We start from the raw sequence: 16,852 nt of genomic DNA, 5'->3' as shown, positions 1-16,852 counted from the left end.
TTGCCATGCGGCGGGTACTGCCAGTGACCTAGCGACAAACTGAGCCACAGGAATGGGGCAACAAGGGCAGAACTGCCATGCGGAAAACCCTGTCAGCAGCAACGCAGCCTGCTGAGCCTCAAGAGCATGGCAGTGGTGGCAGGTTTGCCACGCCACAAGATCTGCCAGCAACACCACAACATCCCATGCCACAGCCAACAGGAACCAGGAGACAGGGAGAAGAAAAAAAGCTGGGGCCAGTGTGGACACACTTTGTAAGAGCATGCCTGCACCAATTTGCCAGCAGGGGCAGCGGGGCAGATATAAAAGCCCCGTGCTCCAGTCCAACAGGGGGACCAGAAGGAAGTCCCTTGCAGCTGAGGGAAGGCTGTGGCTGAGGCAGAGATCGCAAGGGAGATGGTTTGTGGCAGCCTCCAAGTAGGGAGCTGCCCCCATGTACTGACTCAGTGGAGTCAGTGCACTTACCTGGAGAGAAGACGTGGAAGTCCGGCTGTGGAGAGTGGAGAAAGGACAGCGGCGGACCTACAAGACAGGACGAGAGCGACGACTGGTAACAACATTGCGTCTGTTCAAAACCAGAGTAATAACGGGTTGGCACTAGGTGGGGTGCAGGGGAGGCAGAGCCCCAAAATCCTCCCGCTAACAAGCGGCCCTAGCAAGACACCACTGAGAGTAACAGCGATCCCCAAGACTAAAATTCCATCAAAGACATGGCAGATGAGAAGCATCGGTGGTCTGAGATATTGGTGCCAGGGGCAAACTGTTGGCCTGCAGGACTGCAGTTAGCTCTGGGTGGCTAGAAAAGCCTAAATGGGGAGCTCAGGACAGGCACGGGAAGTTACAGAGTCCTACATTTCTTAATTCCCCCAAAATGTTTTCTTGGAATCTAATACCATTAAACAGCTGTGGTAAGAGAATTTTTTCATTACTGTGGTGAATCCAAGTAGCTCATGTTCACTAGTACTATGCTTCCTCATGTACCTCATATTTTCAAGCAGTTCTTCCCTAATAAGAATAAGAAATATATTGCTTTCTGGATCTAAAGCTTTTAAGAGATTTTTTGCCAAATGCTTCACCATGAGTAGCCGCAACCTGTCCCCTTTCTGTCTGACCACAAAGCCCATAAGTCTGGCCACAAACCCCACAAGTGAACCAATTATGAAACATGCAGGCCACAAAGGACCTAACATCAGTTACATGGTTAGATATTAGCATAATTAATATATCCTGCCCCTCTTTGTTTTTCTATTGTGCTAGCTATAAAATTTGTGTTTGTCATTTTTAAGATCTTGCTATCTTGTATGCCATGCAATATCACCTAGTTATGTTGCCCATAAATATATGAATGCTATTTTGTTTGAGATATATGTTTTCACAACATTTCAAATAGAACAGGAAATATTGTGATTTTATTGCACAAAAGGATTTTAAGGAAATGGAAGCTATACAGTAAGTTGCATATTGTATTTAACTATATGATCAGGGTGCTATGGTAAGCGTATGCCTTTATTCCAGGGGTGGGCAAAATGCAGCCTGAGGGCCAGATGCAGCCCGCCAGGCCATTCTATTCGGCCCGTGGGGGCCCCTAAAAAATGTAGAAAATTAATATTTATCTGCCTTGGGCTTCCTGTCATGCAGCCCTCAATGGCTTGCCAAACCTCAGTAAGTGGCCCTCTGCCCAAAATAATTACTCACCCCTGCTTGATCAGATCTCTGGAAACAAACAATGTTTCAGTCTTCTTTATCTATACATGCATAAATTTCCTTGCTGCCTGGGACCAATTTAGCAAAAAGTATTTCCTGCATATGCAATATGGAAGACTTCAACAGCTCTGTAATATAGGTTGCTAGCACTTTAAATGGCATGGAAAACAGACGTGTTTTTGCTGAATCTGGCTGTAAATATCAGACCTAAGAATACTTATTTTTATTTTCTGATGACATAAACAAAGATTTTTAATCACTTCACCTGTTCATTTACTCTGGAGTGTGATGGCCCATGATGGATGAGAATCTTCACAATGTCTACATCTCCTCTCCAAGCAGCCAAATGCAGAGGAAAATAACCTTTGTTATCTGCCACATTAGTTGATGCTTCAAACTGAAGTAATTTGAGAACAATATCCCTGGAAGACAGGACACAAAGCTAACATTCTAAAGCTTGCAAATGGATATTCATGGATAAGCATATTTTATTCATATTGCCAATATTTTCAGACTGCCCAACAGAACTACTTTCAGACATCATAATTCAAGTGAAATTCCCATAGAAATTAATATTAGTTTTGCCTAGTAGCAGAATGCAGACTGCAAAATGTAACTAAAAATATTATTTACTTGTGTATTAACTATGGTTCTTTATTTTACTGACTAAAAGGGTTATTTAACAACAGACACTGGTTTTCTGAATGCATTGTTTTTGAATGCATTGTTTTGATGGATAGCTCTCAAGCAGAGAGTAGGGAAGAAAGTCAGTTTGGCTGTGCAGAAATGGTTCATTTCAAACCTAGGGGTAAGGGAGCAGCGACTAGCAATGCAGGAGTGCATGCACCCCTGCTCCCAGCTCCACCCAACCCTGTCCTCTTGCCCACCCTCCCAGCAGGCAGACACAGAGAGAGAAGCAGCAGGGACTTTTTTTAAGTCTCCAAATGCTGGGGACCCCCCCCCCCCCCCCCCCCCTTGGCACCCCTCCTCTTCCTCTCTGTCAGCATCATGTCCTCTCACTTCCCATTCACCCCCTCCCCACCCACCAATGTCACTGTCCTGGGCTGATGGGGGGGATGAAGGGGGTTCCGGAGACACTCCTGCCGCACTCCAGCTGTTCTCAGTAGGGGACAGCAGCAGAAGAAGACAGGAGGATCCCAGTCCCCTGGGCGTTCCCTGCCAGCCCAGGGGCAACTGTGGGGGGAGCAAATTCACTTGCTGCTACTGTGGCTACTTCTCTGCTGAGCCCAGTTGCTGAAGCTCCGGAGCCCCTCTCCCCACAATGCTCTTAAACCATAATTCCCCAAATCATTTCTCAGCAGTGAAGGGCTCCACAGCTGCAGAGCTGCTGCAGCCAGACTCAGCAGGAGATGGCAATATGTGGATTTGGCAGGCTGTATTCACTCCCAGGCTGGCAAGAAACACCCAGGAGACCAAGCAGAGAGGAGGAACCTACCCAGTGCCACCTCTGCTACCACTGTTCCAAGCTGAAGCAGGCAGGAGCAGCTCTATAGCCCCTCCCTTCCCCCTCAGCTGGGGACAAGGAGATCAGTGGAGGGACCAGCAGCAGCAGCAGCGGCAAGGCTGCTGTGGACAGAAGGGAAAGGGGGTGACAAGAGCAGGCAGATGGGATTTTTACTTGATTTGGGAACTTAAAAAAATCCATGCTGTTGCTCTTTGTGCAGTCAGAAGATGGGGGTGCATCCATGCCACTATACCCCTTTTGGATTTACCCCTGGGTGCTGCTGTTGGTAAGTAACCCCTTTTTTCTTCTTTATGCTAGCATATAGTCCCAGGATACTATCCAAAGATGGCCTACTTAGATGTTTACTAACTTCCCTGGAAATCTTATTTTTATTTTTATTTCTGATTTTTAGACTCCTAAGAGCAGTGAGAAAAAGCTATGTCATTATTTTTCACCTATATTTTGTTTCAGCTAGTATATTTAAATTGTTATTTTAAACATAGATGAAAATGAAAGATTAATAGAAAGAGCTATATTGAGCCATTACTTTTTAAATCTATTGACCTCAACAGGAAGTTTTACTTAAAATTCAGTGGTATGGTATGAGCTCCAGTTAACAAGTATATCAGAAAGTAAATCAGTTTTGTCTTACCTGTAAATTTGTCTTCTCATAGCTTGACACTGTCAGGCCTGACATTAGCTAATAAGTTAACCAGACTTGGGTCCAGTTGAGGTGGTTCTGTGCAAATTTCTGGACATTCAAACATTAGTTCTTTAAAGTACTGGTCTGGCACCAAAACTCCAGGAGTGGATTCAAAGCAACCCTCCCCCGCCCCTGCCAAAAACTCAACCAAAAATACCCCCATTCCCTAACTTGCCCCTTAAAGGCGCCAGCTCTTCTCAGTAAAGATATTCCATAACTGTCAGTCTGGAAGGCTAATAAAGGTCATTTAGGTCAGAGTCCTGTTGCATTTTTGTCTTGACTGGCATCTTAGGATGGGCTCTACCCAGAGGCACAGCTGGGATACTCTGTGGCCTGGGTAGCTTTGTGATGGCTAGAGCAGTGCCAAGAGCAGCAGTGCTGATCACAGTGGCATGATCAGTCACTTCTAGTTGCAGGTATTTTTTCAACCCTGCCTTCTCTTAGTTACTGTACTGGCGTTTACCTATCAATGACAAAACTGTGTAAAAAAAGTAAAAGCTAGAATATTTAGCCATACTAGTTTCTTTATTTCACAAGGAAGACCAAATATATGATAGCAGTTATGGTTGTGCTTCTATTGGCTTCTTGAGAAAGGGTACCTAGATCAAAAGATGTGTTCTAATCAGTGCTGCAAAGCAGAAGGGAGCAAAGAAGGGTTACAGTAGACAATAAGCTGAATATGAGCCAGCTGTGTGCCTTTGTTTTGAATGAGGCTAATGGCATATCAGGCTGCCTTAGTAGAAGCATTGCCAGCAAGTTGAAGGAAGTCGAAGAATTATTACCCTCTATTCAGCACTGGAGAGGCCACATCTAGAGTACTGTGTTGAGTTTTGGGCACCCAATACACAGTCCAGTAGAGGGCAACAAAAATGGTTAGGAAGCTGGCATACATGATAGGCCTGTGCAAAGCTTTGAATCATGATTTGGAGATGATTCAGATGATTCAGAGGTCGAATCTACAAATCTGAATTGAATCACGGGAAGCTTTAGGCTTTCCAAATCAATTCAGAGCTTTTGAATCAATTCAGAAAACAATTGGAGATTTGGCCGTAGGGTATAATGGGAATCAATAAACTTTGTTGTCTTTTGGCTGATTCAGATGAAATTTGCAGGGATGGTAGCCCCTGCTGAGGCCACAAAGCTTGCCAAGTTTCAAGGAGATAGGTGCAAGGGCTTGGGGGGAAACTGCACCTCAAGCTGTGGGAAAGCAAAACTCGTGACATGGGTGACACTGTATGTGTTAAGGCACAGCAGGGTGAAAGGTGTAGGCCTGCTAGCCCTTACTGTGGTCACAAAGCCTGCCAGCTGTCAAGGAGATAGGTGCAGGGAGGTTCTGGGTTCTGGGGCCCTGCACCTCTAGCTGCTGACAGGCAAAACTTGTGACATGGGTGCTTGTGCAACTGTGTCTGTCTGTCTGGGGGGGAGGAACTACTGCAGGCCTGGCTGCTAAGCTATCAGAATCAGTCATGATTCACTCAGGGACCAGCTCAATACACAGTAGCTAGCTACTAGTAACTACTAGATAATGAGCTAATGAGCAAGGATAAACACCTACAAAACCACAGACTAAGGAGAGGAAATAATCAATACAGACATTCAACTGCCCTAAGACAGAGACAGTCAGCTGCACAAGCACCCATGTCATGAGTTTTGTCTGTCAGCAGCTAGGGGGACAGAGCCCCCGAGCCCCCTGCACCGATCTCCTTAACAGCTGGCAGGCTTTGTGGCCTCACCATTGGCCACCACCCCTGCAGTTTTGACCCCGCTGTGGCTTAACACATACACATGACATGAGTTTTGCTTTCATGAATTTCGGGTGTAGTTTCCCCCAAACCCTTGTACCTATCTCCTTGAAACTTGGCAGGCGTCATGCTCTCAGCAGAGGCTACAGGCCCTGCAAGCTTCATCCAAATTGGACAAAAACCAACAAAGTTATATATATTTCATTGATTCCCCATTATACCCTATGGCCAAATCTCCAAATTGGCTCCGAAGCTTCAGAGCCAATTCAGCTGAATCGAAGTAGGAAACCAATTCGGAGCTCCGAATCAAATCGCTGCCATCCGAATCGGCTGAATCTGATCCCAAATTGAATAGTTCCCTATTCACACAGGCCTAATAATTGGCTTCTGAGGAAAGGCTATGGGAGCTGGGGATATTTAGTCTGAAGAAGAGAAAACTGAGAGGGGATTTAATAGCATCCTTCAACTACCTGAAGAGAGGTTACAAAGAAGATGGAGCTAGGCTGTTCTCAGTGGTGGCAGATGACAGACAGAGGAGCAATGGTCTCAAATTGCACCAAGGGGAGTTTATGTTAGATATGAGGAAATCTCTCATTAGGAGGACAGTTAAGGAACAGGTTACCCAGAGAGGCTGTGTATTCCTTGGAGGTTTTGAAGACCTGGATAGACAAAGCCTTGGCTGGGATGATATAGTTAGGAATGGTCCTGCAGGGGGTTGGACTAAACGACCTCCTGAGGTCTCTTCCAACTCTAATTTTCTATGATTTTATAAGGAAAAAAATCAGGAGAAAAAAAACTGAACAGTGAGAAAATATTAAAAAATGGTGGAGAAGCAGTAAAGCAGTACAGAATGCCTCGTAGTTGGAAGAAAATGACTGGAAGGCCTGGCACAATGCAGGATCTTCAACAACCAATGCAATGATATCCAACAATAATGAGCTTAGAACTGCCTCTAGTGGCTGATAGGCATTTTTAACCTAATGTATCATCTTTCAAATTGAAAATTGTATTTTCTTAACTAAGAAAATTTAAGGTACAAGCACACTATTTAAAGGATGTATACTTCAGTGGTAAAAGGTCAAACACATAGAAGATAATCAATGGAGAATTCAAGAGGCCGCATCCAAATGAGCATGGACGTGCAGTATACAGTGCTACAGATGGGTCATATGCAGGCATTCCCCGTGCTGCTACCTTGCAGCACAGGGTAAGGGTTGGGGGAGATCCTAGGGTCAAAAAAGGAGGGGGGTGCACATGGCAGCAGTGCACACTGCCCAAAATCAAAGTCTGGTCTGCTGGAACCATGCTTTGGCTGCAGGCCAGGCTCCCAGCTCCAGGAGAGCTGTGGATGAGGCTCTCTGAGGCCCCCAGGACCCCATGTAAGGCTGCTGGGGCCAGTACAGTTGCTGGCCCCAGCCAGGGCCAAATTAATGCATAGGCAAAGTAGGCACATGCCTAGGGCTGTAAGTGAAGAATGGGCCCAGTTGCACTTATTTTCCATATTATAATTATTGAGTAAAAAACATAGGGGCCCACAAGGTTGTTTGCCTAGGGCCCACTAAAGGGTTAATCTGGCCCTGGTCCCAGCCTCTCCTACCCCACTCAGGGTAACCTGCTGCACATCAGATGCATGGCACCGGTGTTCACCAAAGAAAAGTAGCATCAGCACAAGGTATGCTGATGCTTCTTGTCCCCAGGTAAACAACTGTCCACACTCATGTGGACACTGCCAGAGAGTGCTAATAGGTTCAATATTTATTTTATAAAAATATTTTTATCTAAATACAGTGTATATGTAGTAGTAAATTGTCATGGGATGGGGTCCCCAGGGTTGGCCGCGATACCCCTAGGGCTCCTGACCATGCCAATCCTGCCCAACGGGCACCCTCTCTCTCTCCTGCCATGTCTTGTTGTACTATAATAAATAGGGAGGCTGCCCTCTAGTTTGTACTTTTGGGCACGGTCCTGATGGATCCCACTGAACCCTGTGGGTTTCTGGATCCCTTTTGGGTCCCACTCCAAAATGGATGCCTCTTGGGACACCGTCAGCCTTATGGGCTAGATGTGTGGCTCCAAACCACTCCTTTACCACGCCCCAAGCCTCATAGATGGCATTCACACATTGTCCCTCCAAGGCCTTAGTTCAAGGGTACCTGGTGAGCTCCTGGATCCCCATTAACCCTAAATGCAGTATCTCTGGCAGCTGGAGCATCTCTGGGCAATTCCTCCCTGGAGGCTCCTGGCAGGGAACTCCCTTTGGCTGCTGGCAGGGAACTGTCTCTCTAGTCCCAGCCCTAGGGTTTATATTTGCCCAGGGCCCTGCCTCTTCCGGTCAGCTGACCAACTGCAGGTGCAGGCTAATTCCCTCCTTAGGCCTGCTGCCACAGTAACCTGCACCTGTGGGGTTCCTGCCTAACTGCTAGGGCTCTCTCCCTAGGCAGTTTCAGCCCTTAAAGGAGCAGGCACCTTAGTGTCCTGCAACATTAATAAATACAATTTACCTTCAGGTATTTGAAATAAAAATCCAGGAACAGTTAAAATGTTTCCAAGCATGGATAGTTCTATATTTTCAACATAGTAAAATATAAATTCTTAATGTCTGTGGTTAAAAGATACCTGAAGATCTATATTCTGTTGAGCACTGAGCAATTAAAGGACTTCAGCATTATTGAAGACCAAACCATGAATGGCTGATGTCAAAAAATCAAAGGGAAAATAGGGATGTACATTATAAACACTGAATGGATATAAATGACATGTAAAAAAATATTATGTCCTTGAATGTGTGATTAAGCTACTTTTGGGCTACAGCACTCAATGGTAGATAGACACTTAGCAATAAAAGATTACTACTGAGAAGTACAAAAGGGGACAAGGACAAAAATGACAGAATAGTTTCAATAAAAAGAGTGATTATATTGAGGATATTTCATGATTTGGTTTTTTAAAGTATTTTTCATGCTCCAGGTAACCCAAAATACTTTATTAAGCAATGAATGAGTTAGAGATAGTGTAGAGATTGTGTGGTCAAACACAATACCATTATGTGTTCAGTGGTAGATAATCACAGTGCCTTCTCTTATTACAATAGACATTAATGTTTAAGGTTATGTGTTATCTTCTACTTTTCCAAAAAGTGCCAAGGTAACCTTAACTTTCTACTGACATCTAATCAGAAATGTAAAGAATGCATGTCATTTTAACAGCTCATTTGAAGAATGTGTACTGTGGATGCCATGAGACTGGTGGGATAAAAGCTGTTTTGACAGAACACAAGAATCAAAGGTCATGGACTAAGCTATGAAAAATTGTAAAGATAATTTATTTAAATAAGTGAAATTACCATATTAAAGCAACAGGAAGGGTGTGCATTAAAATTTTTAAAAATGCAAGCAAAACAATAAAAAAGAGAACATGCCAAACAATATCTTACAATAAAAACTGCTTTTAATTTCCTGATTTTTTTGTTGTTGGTCAACCCAGCAATACACATTTTTATTTAATATTCTGCTAACCAAAAATTAAAAACAGAAAGAAGAAATTGTGCTTAATTTACAGTGAATTGTCTTATTAACATAAAATTCACAAGCTGCTGAAGTGAATTGGAATGGGAAAGGGTGAATTTCAATGCTGCTAGGTGATTCTTATTTGGTTGGAGATTGTTTTTAATAGATTCACATTATGAAAGCTCTTTTGTTACAACACAAAGAAATTAACATTTAAAAAATAAAAGCTTAATATTTGTAGAGTAATACTGAATGACGTGAAAATAAAACTACTCTAAAAATCATGCGATTCAAAAATTTTAGTGCTTTTTTTTCTGTCTTGAATAATAAGGCTCATTGGATCATAGGAAAGTAGAGCTGGAAGTGACCTCAGAAGGTCACCTTATCTAGCCTCTGGCTCAAGGCAGGATCATTCCATAATTATACCACTCTGGCCAAAAGTGTGTCCAACCTGCTCTTGAAAATTTCCTGGGATGGAGATTCCACTTCTCTAGGTAGGCTCTTCCAATGTTTGACCACCTTCATAGTCAGAAAGTTCCTCCTAATTTCCAGTCTAACTTTTCTCTGCTGCAGCTTCAAGCCATTTCTCCTTATCCTGTCCTCTACAGTAAGAGAAAACCCTGTCTTCATCCTCTGTACAATCTCCCTTCAGATATTTGAAGATTATCAACCCCCACCTCACCCCAAATCTTCTCCAGAGTAAATAGCCCTAGTTCTTGTAGCCTCTCCTCATAAGCCTTAGTTCCCAGGCCCCTAATCATTTTGTCACTCTATACTGAGTTCCTTCCAATCTGTCTACATCCTTCTTGAAGTGTGGGGCCCAGAATTAGAAAAATATTAGAATCTTGGAAGTCTCCATGCCAGCTTCTGTCCAGACATACTTGCATTACCTATACATATTTCAAGTTTTAAAATCTAGGCATTTTTGCTACAATTCTATCTAAAAATCCTTTTGACCTCTACAGAGAGATTAGGCCAAAATTGAGTAATTGAAAATACCACGTGCCCTCCTCCTAATAGTCCAACTTGTAATCTGCAACTGGTTCTATCTAGATACCATAGCAGCCATTATACTTCATTGGAGATTTTCTTGGAGTCATGTGGTAGTTTGTGTTTAGTATTCTTATATTTATTGGAAACATTCACAGCCAATCTAAAAATCTGGACAATTTTTGCAAGTCTCCTTTCATCTTCTGACAACTGACAATATATAAGGTTGCACAAGGGATAAATTATAAGAAAAGACGCATAATGTTTCTTCTTTTTTCAAAGACACAAGTTTAGCAGACTGTATTAATGACTCTTAGCTAATTCCAGAGAGATAGAGTACAGTAATTGATTATTTTGCATCCTGCTCTAGAAGTGAAGCTTTGGAGAATTTATAACACTTACCTTAGCAATACTTTGTCTTGCATTTGCTAATTTAGAAATAAATTGGCACATATGGACTGTAACAGGAATATGACTTACATAAATACTAGAGGAAATGTCAAGTTTCTGTAACACAATAAATGCATAATGTATCATAAAGATCCTGTCTTTATGTTACTTCATCTGTCTCCAAGAGTGAAATTGTGAATAAAATGGACTAAAAATGAAATTATTCTGGATCTATGTTTTGTTATTTAGGGTCTGATCCTAAGCCCACTGAAGTCAATACAAGTTTTTTCATTATCTGTAACTGGCTTTGGATTAAACCTTATCACCTAAAAAGGAATTAACCAATCTTACTGTCCAAGTTTTTTCAAACAATTAAAAAACAAAACATAAATAAATAAATCCAGACAATGTTAACATCTCTGATTTGCAAGTAGAAATTACAGAGAGGATAACAGACTTGCTCTGTGTGAACAACAGCTACTTCTTTGACAGTCACACAAGAGCATAGAAGAAAGAATAGAACTCAGAATTCCTGAATTTTATTCCCCTCTTGTAATCATTGGGTTATGATACTGTGTCCCTAGCCCCAGTTGCACAGCCTCAGAAAATCTCATATAAACACAGCCCATGAGAAAAGAATTTAATGCAAATATTTTTGTAAATCAGATTATTACACAGTTTTCACCTGTGCTAAGGATTTAAAGTTATACTACATGTTTCAAGATCATATAGAAAATTTTCACCATAAATGTTTAATATGAGTTACTTACTTGTGTCCATTTAAAGCTGCATGGTGTAAAGCAGTGTAACCTGAGCTGTCTGTACAATTTATATTTGGTCCTCGCCAGATGCTGGGGAAAAAAGCAAAACTGAAAAGTTACTTTTATTGGAAACAAAAATGTTTGACAACATTTGCAGTAGGAATAACTAAAATATAGGAGATAAATTATCTAGTATCTGAAAATGGATATATTATCTACTGGCAAACTGACTGTCAAGAATGACGGGGGTGAGGGGTGGGCTGGCAGGGATGGAGTGCAGCCTCCAAACCTGTGTCCCCTCTCCCTCCATCGTCATCTGTCCCGACCCTCCATACCCCGCTGCTTTGGGCCCAACCCTGTTCCCCACCTCCCCCGTCACTTTGGGCCCGACCCCATTCCACCCGGCAGCTTGGGTCCAGGCCCACTCCCCTCCTGCCCCTCCCCACTGCTGTGAGCCTAACCCTGTTCCCCACCCTGCTGCCACAGCTCGACCCTGTTCCCTCCCTGCCATGGTGGATCTGATCCTGTTCCCCACCCTGTTGCTGTGGTCCAATCCCGTTCCCCCCACCTGGCACCACAGCCTGACCCCATCCCCCCCCCAGCACGGTGGGCCCACCATTACCCGCTCTGGCATGGCAGGCCCAATCCCATTCCCCTTCCAGCATGGCAGGCCCAACCCCTTTCACTCCTGATACAACAGGTTTGACCCTGTTCCCCCGCCCCCTCCACCATGGTGGGTTCAACCCCATTCCCCACCTTGCACTGCTGCTTCCAAGGAGCAGGGGGCAGAGGGGGGAAGCTGGCCCCGCCATCCCCCTCAGCCAGCACTCTGTGCCATCACTGCCTCCAGGGAGCAGGGCTGGAGGAAGGAGGGAAAGCAAGGCCAGTAGTGCTTGCCTCACCCACCCCTGCTCCATCCCCTCTGTCCTCGCTGTCATGGCAGCACTCTGCCACATTGCCACCACCTCCTGTCTGGCATGCTCTTGGAGGACTCTGATTGGCTGCTGAAACAGCCAATCAGTATGCGAATAAAGCTTACAGGCAGACAAATGAACAAACTAAGCGTTTTATATATCTAGAATTCCTAAAAATTATTTTACATGTATTCACATTGTAGTAACCATGAACTCACAAAGAGTAATTTTGAGGAATAATGTAATTTTCAGACACAAAGTTCTGTTATTTAGAATGTTCTGTTCATTGTATTGTGGTTGATTCTGATCTCATTTACACGGTTCTTTCACTGTTATAACTTTGCTGACTTCCATTCAATTAGTCCTGACATATACAAGTTTGAGATTAGTTACTGCCAATGAGGAAGATACTGTCATCTCTGATATTTTACGTCCAATTGTAACAACTGCTAAATTACCAAAAGATTAGTCCAAGATTAGTGCTCTCTGTTTTCAAATGTGTTAATCTTGTGCATTTGATGTCACTTTATTCACAATTAGTTTAAGTATTTAACCTATATACTTAATTAACTTGTTGGTGTCTGGATGGTTTACAAAACAACATAAGAGAGATTTTTTTTGAAAGAAGTATGCATTGTCAGAAGTCTCTCTATTCAAGTATGATTTCTACCACAGCTCGTTGATGGCTCGAGGCAATTTGTGTGTCCGATCTTTGAGCCATGTATCTGTCTACAGAAGTTGCAGGTCTTTTTACAGAGAACAGCGGGCCATAGGCTAGGATTCTGCTCCAGAAATATGCTCATGTCATCATAAAATTACATACAATTGGCAAGAGACATTTAGAGATAGATGCATTACCTAAAAGTATGCATTCTTTTAATCATCAGATTTTTAGTTGACTGAATCCCATGTGGAAGTGGTTATTTCTGTATTACTTTATCCAGTATAGGCTTTTCAATAATTAGGGTTCAAACATCAAGACATTTGACTTGTTGTTCTGGTTCCTACAGTTTCTAAATCCAATTTTCAGCTTTCTTCCTTTTCTACTTACCTACTTAAAAATTACATACCATGGGTTTTTCTTTTACTTTTGAATCAAATTAGTTAAGAAGTTAACTTCAGCATTTACTGTTTTGCTATTAGATAAGCCCCCAAAATGACTTGCTGAGTTTAGCAGATTTTATGTTTAAAAAAATTCTTCTCTAGTAAGTCCATATTATCTAGAGATTACTGTTTCTGCATATTAGTCTTTTTCAATATTTATACTTGAATAATTAAGGAAATCATCATTTTAATAACTTTAATCATTATTTATCTATTAAGAAAATTGCAGTCATTCTGTATCATTGGTGTCATACATTATGCTGTAGAGGTGGGCTTGCTCCTAAAAAGTGCTGAGCACCTGCCTCACACTGGAATCAGTAGGAGATGAAGACACTAAGATGTTTGTAGGTTTGGGCCTTAAATGTCTTCTTGGAAATTATAGTGAAGAAAAAACTATTACCTGGTCTTTTCCAAGGATGCAAGATATGTTACAACTTCACTACATTCCAACACTGAACATACAAGACACTGTGGCTATAATTTCATTATTTCTGTGTGCCTAAACAGCACTTGCCCAGTAGTGTAAGTGGTAGTGTTGGCACTTATGCATAGTTTAAGATACTATTGCCTGTTCACTATCAATACTTGAATATCCACACAACTACTGCACATACCCAGCAGGCAGCTACATGGCCATGTAGGAAGCAGGAAAAGGAGGCCCTCCTGTGTTTTAGCCCCAGTAGCTGAGTGGTTAGGATGCTTGCTGAGGAAGTGGATGCTCAGGTTCTAGGTCCAGCCCCTCCAAAGGGGGTTGAACCCACAGCTCTCAAGCTTCCTAGTATAACATGCTAATCACTACACCACATTAGATTTTTTTCCGGTACTCCTTGGGTGCATCTACACATGCAATTAGTGCACATGAATAAACTCCAAAGCTTATTGCTCTGGAGTTTTTTGCTCCTCCTCGGCACACCATTTGATGTTAATTCTCTGCTGCTAAAGCTGACATATCCACTAATTTGTCACGGTTTATTATGTTTAGGCTTGGTCTTCATACAAATCCATCAAAGCACAAAAACTGTTGCCATTTTGTAGCAAAGAGTGAATATTTCTATTTGTTAATATGTAAGAAAGCTAAGACTATTTATTCAAAATTGAAGGCATTTGCTGTTCTATATATTTTTCATGCTGGTATAAACCAGCATTTTTCATCACAGAGGCATATTTTGCATTCTTTACTTTTTTCTCTCAATTTTCCCATCCCTTCTTTCAGTTCAGACTCACTTTCTTAAACTACTGCTGCCGTGCACTCTGATCTCAAAAAATAAGTTACAGAAATAAGAGTACATAAACTAATTTGCAAACATGAATAATCTTGTAGATAATAAGATTGATAAATGTAAACTGTATGCATAGAATCTATCTAGAATGATATACAAGAAGGACATGTACAAATCAGGGGCTGATGATGAGACATAAACATTACAGGCAAAGTAAGTAATTTTCTCACACTCATTTATGGACTTCACCTGGTCTGGACATTTCTCATGGGAAATACCACGCAGTAAGAGCCAATCCCTTGGGAGAGAAGATACAATGAAATATGAATCCCACTAGGATTAAAAAAATCTTTCCTTTTTTTTTGTCATTTAAATTTTCCTTGCCTAGTTTAGATACAGCTAAAGTAGCCCAGGAAAGAATGTCAATTTTATTGAGTTTCAGGAAGATAGCACCAATCTCAAGTGGTCATGTTGTGAATCTTGCTGTAACGAAGCTCTGTGCCCTATTTTTCTCTACCCAGGACCTTAAGAACACACTGCAGAATATCCATTAACGTGCTTAGAATGTGTTGTATTTTATGCTGGGCATACTTGGTTTTATTTGATTAACTGTGGGCTCATCTATATGTGAAGCTATGGCGACGTAACATCCATGGGTGTCTACATGTGACCAGCAGCTACTTAACTGTACCAGCATGCTCCCCCGTTATAGTGCACTGCTACAGTGAAGTAGCTGCTAAAAATAACTGTGTGCTGCGCATATGGTGCAGTATGGGCAGTTACTGTGCCCTGGTTTAGTACTTCTAAAAGGAAGTACTAAAGCACAGCACACTAACAATGTCGCTGTAAGGCAACGTGTAGACATGCCCAGAGAGACAGACATGGAAACCCCATGAAAGAAGAGTATCTACATTTCTCAGTTCTTTGGTGCAGCATGAATAGACTTTAAAATATATATTACATCTCGTTTTTCTAATAGTATTTTACTTTACAATAAAGAAGGGGGCAGGGCAGGTTGAATACGAGTCTTTCGTTGTTTTGTCTATTTGTCAGGGGGTTCATTTTTGAAAGAGGAACAACCTGGACTAAATGCCACTGTTTTAGCATAAGACTGAAAATGGGAGTTTTTAATTGAAAATGCTCCCAAAAATGAGTCTGTCAACCAATGTATTTTCTTATAGGATGCAGAAACAAATATGGTGAAGTTCCTACTAGACAATTAAAATGAATTTTTGTGAAGCCATGCAGAATGAGGCTGAAGTGTCATTATTTTACTAAGAAAACTCCTTATGTGACAGCTATGAAGAAATGGAATATATGAGAGTACCAAAGAAGACTGGCATCAAAAATATGGAATAATAATCCTAAAGTCAGTCAACTAACACACAGGTAATTTAGGTTTAAACCCTGTAGAAGTCACCTACAAGCAAGTTACTTTGACAGACATTTGAAGGTCAGGGTGATTAAGATGGTTTTAGTTAAAACTGTTCAAAACAGTGGCCTCCAGTAGTTCCATATTGACATGTTATGAACCCAATGCAGTCTACATGCGCTGGTCAGTTACAGGTACTTCATTTTATTTTCCACAGTTGTTTTAGGGATTTAAGAAATGAAGAGTGTATTTCTTTCCATGGGAAGAAAAGGAAAGATTTATTTTCCCTGTCCAAGGATGCAACTTACAAGTGTACAATATTACTACTTTCCTATTTTTTCTAAATTTCAAATAAGTCTAGAACAGGCTTGTCCAACATATGGCCCACAGGCTGCCATGCGGCCCGCCAAGGCATTTTCTGTGGCCCGCGGTGCTGCGACGGGAAACAAAAGTAAACACAGTTTACTTTCGTTCCCACCCCTTGTCCCTCCCCCAGCCCCTCAGCAGCTTCCTAATGGCTGGTGAAGGGCTAGAAAAGGGACAAGGTTCCCACACGCACCGCGTCAGCTTGACATTGCTGATGCGGTGCATGTGGGAAGAGGAGTAGCCATGTGCCGCTCAGGACAGGATGAGCCCAGCCAGAGCAGCAGGGGCTCAGCTGCACTTTCCCCCTACCTGCGCCAAATTAGTCCCAAGCAGCACATGGCTCCGCTGCCGCCTCTGCTGGCTGGTGCCGACCCGGGCAGGTCTGTCCCATCTGGAGCAGCATGTGGCTGAAGCCAGATTCCCACGTGCTGCTGGGGACAGGAGGAGGCCGCCCAGGTCGGCCTTGGCCAGCAGAAGTGGCGTCAAAGCCATGTGCCATTCGGGACTGACCGGGGCAGGTAGGGGGCAAATGCAGCTGAGCCCCTGTCGCTCTGGCCGGTCTCGTCCCTTCCCAAAAGGCACACGGCTCCGCTGGGCCGGGGCCGCCCCGGTCGG

General features: G+C 42.7%; 1 protein-coding gene across 1 annotated transcript in view; it reads right to left on the bottom strand.

Moving 5' to 3' along the window:
* Positions 1 to 16,852, bottom strand: part of LOC102373566 (ankyrin repeat and sterile alpha motif domain-containing protein 1B) — a 628,604-nt gene that overhangs the window by 510,721 nt on the left and 101,031 nt on the right. The window contains exons 2-3 of the mRNA XM_025204190.1: positions 11,271 to 11,351; positions 1,970 to 2,126 (exon numbers count right to left, since the gene is read on the bottom strand). Coding sequence (XP_025059975.1) covers positions 1,970 to 2,126; positions 11,271 to 11,351 — 238 coding nt within the window. The remainder of the gene's footprint in view (positions 1 to 1,969; positions 2,127 to 11,270; positions 11,352 to 16,852) is intronic.

This window comes from Alligator sinensis, unplaced genomic scaffold, assembly GCF_000455745.1.
Source record: "Alligator sinensis unplaced genomic scaffold, ASM45574v1 scaffold154_1, whole genome shotgun sequence".
Taxonomy (NCBI): domain Eukaryota; kingdom Metazoa; phylum Chordata; order Crocodylia; family Alligatoridae; genus Alligator; species Alligator sinensis.
The sequence above is the reverse complement of the archived record's forward strand: the minus strand, read 5'-3'. Positions and strand labels throughout refer to the sequence as shown.